Source organism: Eulemur rufifrons, chromosome 2, assembly GCF_041146395.1.
Source record: "Eulemur rufifrons isolate Redbay chromosome 2, OSU_ERuf_1, whole genome shotgun sequence".
NCBI classification, from domain to species: domain Eukaryota; kingdom Metazoa; phylum Chordata; class Mammalia; order Primates; family Lemuridae; genus Eulemur; species Eulemur rufifrons.
In genome coordinates this window covers 123,380,601-123,387,628 of record NC_090984.1, presented here as the reverse complement: position 1 = coordinate 123,387,628, position 7,028 = coordinate 123,380,601, and the positions used below count along the sequence as shown (strand labels likewise).

Below are 7,028 nucleotides of genomic sequence, written 5' to 3'. Positions count from 1 at the left end.
AGGAGGCTGACTCTACTCTGGCAGCTCCACGGAGACCATCCGGGGGTGGGGGGGCTCAGTCACGGTGCTAGCGACCACTGGCATGTGGTGGGGGCCGTGGCAGCCCTTCAGGGCCCGTCCGCAGCCGACCCTAGAGCGCTGGAAAGACCGGAAACCTGTTTCCACAGGTAGGCTGCGCCCTCGCCCTTGCCCGCCGCGTGGGCCTGTCTGACTGCCGTTCTAGGGTCGAGTGGGAAGGAACGCGGCAGGGTAGAGACACAGGCACCCCCACCCTTGACTGTGGAACAAGAACCACCCAGAGGCTGCGCCCTGGCCAACAACGCGAGCGGCTCGGGTCAGGAAGAATTATGGGGCCAGGAGAGCCCTGAGCTTTTCCAGCCACACCCGGGGTTTCTGTCTGTGAAGGGGTTCTTGATTCACAGCCACTGTGGTCACCCTGGAGCGGGCTCGCTCTGTGCTCCAAGCGCTGGTGACAGTGGTGGGGAGGGCTGGGGCACAGTGGCAGCCTGGCTGCCCCGTGGGACTAGAGCCCTGCACCCGCCTGTTGCAGAGGGCCCCGAGGCTACAGCCGACAGAAGAGGCAGGAGCCAGGTCATGCGTAGTGTTTTATTTCATAAAACGAGCCATGCTATCAACCCTCTAAAAACACCTACTTGGATCTTTCCAATTCCCACCATTCCCAACCATCAGAGTCTATTCAGTTTCCTCCACTCTCAAGCCAACCACTTTCTTTTCACAAGTTCATACCTTCGAAACGTTTTAATAATGAATAAGTGTTAAATATTGACTTTTACTATTACAGCAAGGGGAAGCTAGAAAAGTTCAGGTCTACTCTGTGCACAAGACTGCAACGCCACGCTCATAGAAGCTGCGAGGATCTTCCTTTGTAGCAATTTCAAAGTCGACAGTGAAGATAAGGTCCGCGCGGGTAAAGTTCAGGTAGACAGGTAAGGTCACCTGCAAGAAAAGCAGCACAGGGCCTTATGCAAGAGGAAGCGGCTGCTTCCAAGAAGTGGCTTCTCTGTTACAAGCAGAACTGCAGGTGCGGAACTGGGGAGACGACCCCCCACCCAGGTCCCGCAGCAGCTCCCCTGACCGCGGGGGGCGGCACTCACCACACTGGCCTTTTTCTCTGCGTTGGTTTGTTTGACCCAGCGCAGCTGAGTCAGGGGGAGCACGGTGGAGATGGCGCTGGACAGGGACAGCTTGTTGTTGGTGCACGTGGCCCCCTGCAGCTTCAGACCTGTGAGGCAGAAGTCAGAGCCAGTCTGAAGAACACGGCAGCTCCACGGATCCCTGGTCCCAGAGCTCTCGCAGGCAAACTGGACAGCTCTACCGATCACCAGCCGGTTGGCTTAAATGCATTCGCTGGGGAACATCGTCTCGGAAACCGAAGTCTCCGCAAGCGGGCAGGCTGGCCAAGCCAGAGGCCCAGTGCAGGGAAGGTGACCTTCTCAGAAGAGCCACTATTTTCTGAGGCTCCAACTCACCTGTGACCCCAAAGCTGCAGGCATCCAGGGTGGCACTCTGTGAGGTGGTGACATTGACTTCCAGGCAGAGCTCCTCCAGGGACCAGCTGTTGGCCTGGGCCACATACTGCCTGGTGGCAGTGATGTACGCCTCGGGCACGAACAGGCCACCCAGGCACACGTGGATGTTCTGTGAGAAGCAGCAGCCCCCGGGGAGGCAGCTCGGGTCAGACCCGGCCCCTGTGCTGTTCCCGGCTGCCCCCCCCCAGCCCGGGACAGCTGCTGACCACCCCCGGGCTGCTCGGGACCGTCTTTCACCTTTAGCTCCTTGGCACCGCCAGACGCAGCCGCCTGTGAGATGTTCTGTAGCTGTTTGATCCGCTCGCTGAAGTCGGACACCCACTGGATGACAGTCATGCCAGCAGGCACCGTGTAGTGGGACCAGCTCCGAGGCAAGATCCCTGCAAACAAGGCACAGAGCCCCCAGGCCCGGCGTGAGTCCTGACAATCCCCCAGCGCAGACGGGGGCACATGTGCGAGTGCCCGTCACCGCGAGCCGCGCCCACAGGTGTGAGGCCGTGGCGCTCCGCCCGCCTCCCCTCCCTGCCCGCCATCAGCTCTGAATCTGTCCTCCCCGCGGGCGGCCCGAGCGCGTCTCAGCACAGCGCAGTTTCTAGGGTCAAATTAGGCTGCGTGTGGGTGTGGGTGTGGGGGTGTGTGTGTGTGTGGGACCACAATCACGTCCAAGTAGAACCACAGTGAAAAACTCACACAAGCAGCTCAGTGACCCGGCAACTTGGGCTCTTGGGACGACGGGAGGACCCTGAGGGTTCCCCGCTCCTTTAGACTCAGCCCCTCCCTCCCCTCCTCTCCTGTCCTGGTCCGGGCCAGCACCAGCCCTCACTGGGCAAGGCCACCACGCTGCGCATTCACTGTCTTGGGAGACCCTAAACCATCACAGAACTTGCATACAGATTTCAGTCAACCTTCAGTGAACCAGCAGAGAAGGAAACGAAAGTCTGGGCCCCTCCCCACACCGAGGTGAGAGCACTAGCTGCTTTCGGGGGGCAGCTGGCACAGAGGGACACTGGGGCGAGGCCTGGCTGTCACCACGTGGCGTTTACAGATGTGCCAACCCTCGAGACTGTCCGCCTCTGGGCGGCGGGGGAGACGCAGCAGTGGTCGGGCGTGGCCCGGGCCAAGGCCCTGGTGAAGTCCTGGCCCCACTGGCCTGAGCTCCCAGGCGCCCAATTTCTGAAGTACCTTTCACCAGTTCGTTGATAAGTGTACGCAAGTAGTTGGTCTGTTTTTTCTTTCCTTCACACACTTGGACGACATCCGCGAGATCCTGGCGCACATCCTGGAGCAGTTTGGCGCCCATCTTCACTTCTCGCTCAAAGAACCTGAACAGAGGATCCTGAACCCGTTCAGAGAGAAAGGAGGGCAGAGTGAAGGGTGAGAATTAAGGAAGAGGCCCTCTCCTGAGCAGTAAGTCAGCCTTTGGGGCAGCCCCAGAATTGCTAACAGCTTCCCGAGCCCGATCCGGACCAGACCCCGAGTGGACCAGCGCTGGTCACCAGCCCCGTGGCCCTGCCTGGCCCAGCTCTCGGCAGCGCTCTGACGAGGGAGGTTCCCGCTGCTCCCTTCTGGACTCACACCAATCTCGCAGGAGACGGACAACATTCCAGCATTTTCGACCAGTTTGCCAGGTGTCAACCCATCTGCTCCCCGCCTGGGCCCAGCCACAGGCCTGCCCGAGACAGGAGCTGGCTCTGTCCCAGGGGCCGCCCACCCGCCCCGGCCACCTTGATGTTCTCCACGGTGCGCTTGAGGTGGCTCAGCGTCTGGGGGATGAGCAGCAGCCAGTTGGACGCGGTGGTGTGCAGCGTGCGCATCCAGGCCGGGCGCCCGTCCGACGTGGAGTCCGTCCTCGTCTTCTTCTCAGTCTCCGCGTAGGCCAGGTCGTCCTCGTCCTCCAGCATCTGCATCTTCAGCATTTTGCTGATCATGTCCACGCCTGAGACGCGGTCGCAGCGTGGAGGGACGGGCACCGAGCGAGGAGGGAGAGGAAGGCTTAACTGTGAAGGCCGCCGGCCGGGCTCACAGCGGGGCAACCGCGCCGCTTTGAGAAGCACCAGGCCGTGCGTGTTTCTAAAGCCCAGAGGACGCCCTGGCCAGAAGCCCCAGAACCTCAAGTGCTCCCGACAGAACGGAGACACGGCCTAACACAACTTGTTTCTGTCCTACTAACCGGCTGTGAGCTCTGGCAAATGCCTTGTCTTTTCTGGGACCTTTTTCCATAAAGAAAAGCTTAGACCTGCTGTCCTGCAGGGGTGCGGGGGAGGCGCACTCGCCCAGAGGACTCGATGGAACAGCTCGCTGGGCCCCTCCCCAGCTCCGACTGCGCATGCCTGGGATGCTGGGGCTCAGGGGAACCCTGCTTTCAGAATCACTGATTAGATGATTTTTTAGGCCCCCTTTGGCTCAAAGTACATGAAATAGTCTTGAAGAAAGAAAACACCTCATAAGTGGGGGAAGAAAAAAAAAAAAAAAGAACCTGCCAAAAAATACATTCTGGGAAAGAGACTAATAGTTTTAAAATACCACTTCATACCAGATATTTTTAAACTGTTGAAGAACAAAGTCACTATTTCTGAATGTAAGATAAAAATCTAAATACAATCTCCAGACTTATTTACACAAATAGCAAGCCTTTTCTCCAAAACTGAGTTAATGCTGCAGAAAAGATACCCATTTGCTCTGCTTTCTCTGCGAGTGGGGAAGCTGGTGGTCTCGGGGCCAGCGTGGCTACCCACCCTGCGTGGTGAGGAGGACTCTCTCGGCGTTGTTGGGCAGGCCCAGCCAGGAGGGCGTCTGGGTGTCCGGGAGCAGCTCCACCCACTGCACAAACTCTTCGCGCCTGGAAAACCGGCACATTTGGAAAGGGCATCAGGGGCGGCACTAGGAAATGTCACAGCCACCGCGGTGCTGGCCTGCAGCTGCATACCTGATGCCATCTGGCATCTGAATGTCCTTATGGCCATCGACCTTGCACGCCAGCTTAAACTCGCTGTCAAAGCTCTTGGTGGTGAACAGACGCTCCAGGAAGGTGTTGAGCAGACGCTGGTCAAACTCGTTGTCCACACGCCCGCCGTAAATGGACTGGGCCATCAGGGTCTTCAGCGCGGACCACGGGATCTTATCCGGCGAGATGTTCTGCCTGCCCTGGGGTGAGGAAAGGCCGGGTTACGTGCGTGCGGCTGGAGGGAGGCCCCGGCGCTCCCTCTCGGCTGGGCGCAGGCGACTGCCCGCTGTCTGCTGCCCGTCCACCGCCTCACGGCCAGGACCCGGGGCTTCCTCCGCAAGGACACGCCCACGGCCAGGGCACAGCCCACACTTGCCTTAGCCGTGTCATCCAGCCACGTGTCCACCGTGTCGCAGGCTGACCGCAGATCAGACTCTCCAAACTCGTACTTCTTTGACCAGCCCAGCGGCGCGTACCGCAGGCGTTCCTGGATGATGGCGTGGAACCAGGCCAGCAGGAAGTACAGGCGGGCTCGCTCGTTGGGAGACTGGGTGAGGAAAGGGACAAGGACAGAGTCATCAGAAGCAGCACCCCTTGCTCTCTCAGAAAACCACGTAGGTGCCACGTCAGAGTCCCGGCACAGAAGGAGCTCTACACGCGCTGATGCTGGCAGCAAACTCAAGCACGCGGCTGCGGGGGAGAAGGACGCTGGCCTTCCTGAGCGAGGACGAGAGCCAATGCACAGCTGAGGAAACTTATTTAGCCAATAGAAAATCGTATAGGGAGGGCAGGTTTTCTGAAAATGTCAAAAAAGGTAGGATGTAGCACAAAATAAAAGGATTGGTGCGAAGTTCTTGCCGCATCCCCTCCTCGTGCCCAAGCACCCTGGTCCTCACCCGGCGCCCGGGAGGCCGGCTGGGGAGAAGGGGGAGTCTGCCATCCTCCGGGCATGATGCTGAGTTCTACCTTCACTGTGGGCATCTCTGCTCACCCGGGACCAGGCACTGTGCATGTGGGCTTTCATCTTTCAGCCTGTTTCCAGGAAGGAAACTTGCCCACAGCTAAAGGTAAAGTCACCGGTGTCACCTGCCATCGTGGCGCTGCTGGGAAGTGAGTCTTGTGTCTGGACTCAGTGCTGTGTCTCACGGGTTTATACGGAGGAAGCACATCAGGAGCACGAGATCTCTTTTATTTGTGACAGGGTCTCACTCTGTTACTCAGGCTGGTCTCTAACTCCTGACCTCAAGCAACCTGCCTGCCTCGGCCTACCACCATGCTGGGACTGCAGGCGCGAGGCACTGCCCCCAGCGGAGGACGACATCCGTACCTTGCATATCCGAGAGACAGGGATGCTGCTGAACGTGCGCAGCATGTTGGCCTTCACCCCGGGCGGCGGCTCAAATACGAAGATGCGACCCGCGCGGAGCAGATTCACAGGCACCTAGAGGAGACGGCGGCTCCTGTTACTGCTCTGGTTGGGACACACACACACACACACACACACACACACACAAGCTAAACGGGAAGACGTCACACGAGCCCTCAGTGTCTCCCACCTTCTTGGCCACCCACCTTGGGGTTGATCTCCATGGTGAGGAAGAGTCTGAAGCAGGCATGTGGCTGCAGGGAATGCAGCTTCTTCTCCAGCTGCATCAGCCACCCCGGGGCCAGGTGCACGTTCTTCAGCATCACCCACCTGCGCACACAACGTGAAAGCCGCACGACATGCCAGGCTTCCTGCCTGAATTCTTGGGGACTAAGGCTTTCTAGAAACAAAGCTAAACAGGCCTACCTGCCTGACTTCACAGCGGTGTTTATTGCCTTGTCTGCTTGGTTGAAGCCTTCTGCTGAGCCTGGTACAATGCAGCCCAGTGTCAGTGACAACAGCCTTGGACTTTCACGCCCACCCTGGGCCCTGTGGGGCTTCCGCCCACGAAACCCACCAAGTGCACTTACCGATCGCAATGGACGTGATCTGCGTGTTCTGCTCGGCGGCAAGGTCCTCAACATGCCCACTGGCGTCATAACCAGGCACAGAGCACATCAGGACAGGAGTGTTTGGCTTCACCTGCACACGGAGGAGGCAGAAAGGTGAGATGCCGTGCCGGCGGGCAGCGTGTGCCTGTCAGGACTGAGAGAGCCCCGAGTGACGGGCCGGGGCCGCGGGCACCATGGAGCTGGGCCAGTGCAGAAGCCACACAGGTTCCTGGCCTTGGGTCGATGGTGCAGCCAGGAGTCAGCAGATGCCAGGCCTGCTGCTGGCTGCCACCGGGAGCGTTACCTCTGTGCCCACGATGTGCGTCAGGTCTAGCGGCTGCTCCATGATGGACATGAAGGACTCTCCGAGGTTTGTTGAAACAAACACGTGGGCCATGGCCAGCAGGCGGTCAGGCCGGAACGCCTGGATCAGGAGCAGGCGGTGGATGGCTTGCCCGATGGGAGCTAAACGAGGCGTGCAGAGGGGCGCTGGGTGAAAGCGGCCTTGGAGGCGCCCTCCCCCGCCCGGCCCGTTCTTCCCACAGCACACGCTCGGC

At 59.5% G+C, this 7,028-nt stretch overlaps 1 protein-coding gene across 1 annotated transcript in view; it reads right to left on the bottom strand.

Annotated features, from left to right (window-relative positions):
* Positions 1–593: 593 nt before the first annotated feature.
* DYNC1H1 (dynein cytoplasmic 1 heavy chain 1) overlaps positions 594–7,028 on the bottom strand; it is a 68,715-nt gene continuing 62,280 nt past the window's right edge. Inside the window, exons 65-78 of the mRNA XM_069489860.1 lie at positions 6,776–6,936; positions 6,451–6,562; positions 6,287–6,347; positions 6,067–6,190; positions 5,822–5,935; positions 4,871–5,041; positions 4,477–4,694; positions 4,286–4,389; positions 3,275–3,486; positions 2,733–2,886; positions 1,788–1,930; positions 1,491–1,659; positions 1,116–1,243; positions 594–957 (exon numbers count right to left, since the gene is read on the bottom strand). Coding sequence (XP_069345961.1) covers positions 829–957; positions 1,116–1,243; positions 1,491–1,659; positions 1,788–1,930; positions 2,733–2,886; positions 3,275–3,486; positions 4,286–4,389; positions 4,477–4,694; positions 4,871–5,041; positions 5,822–5,935; positions 6,067–6,190; positions 6,287–6,347; positions 6,451–6,562; positions 6,776–6,936 — 2,000 coding nt within the window. The 3' untranslated portion in view covers positions 594–828. The remainder of the gene's footprint in view (positions 958–1,115; positions 1,244–1,490; positions 1,660–1,787; positions 1,931–2,732; positions 2,887–3,274; positions 3,487–4,285; positions 4,390–4,476; positions 4,695–4,870; positions 5,042–5,821; positions 5,936–6,066; positions 6,191–6,286; positions 6,348–6,450; positions 6,563–6,775; positions 6,937–7,028) is intronic.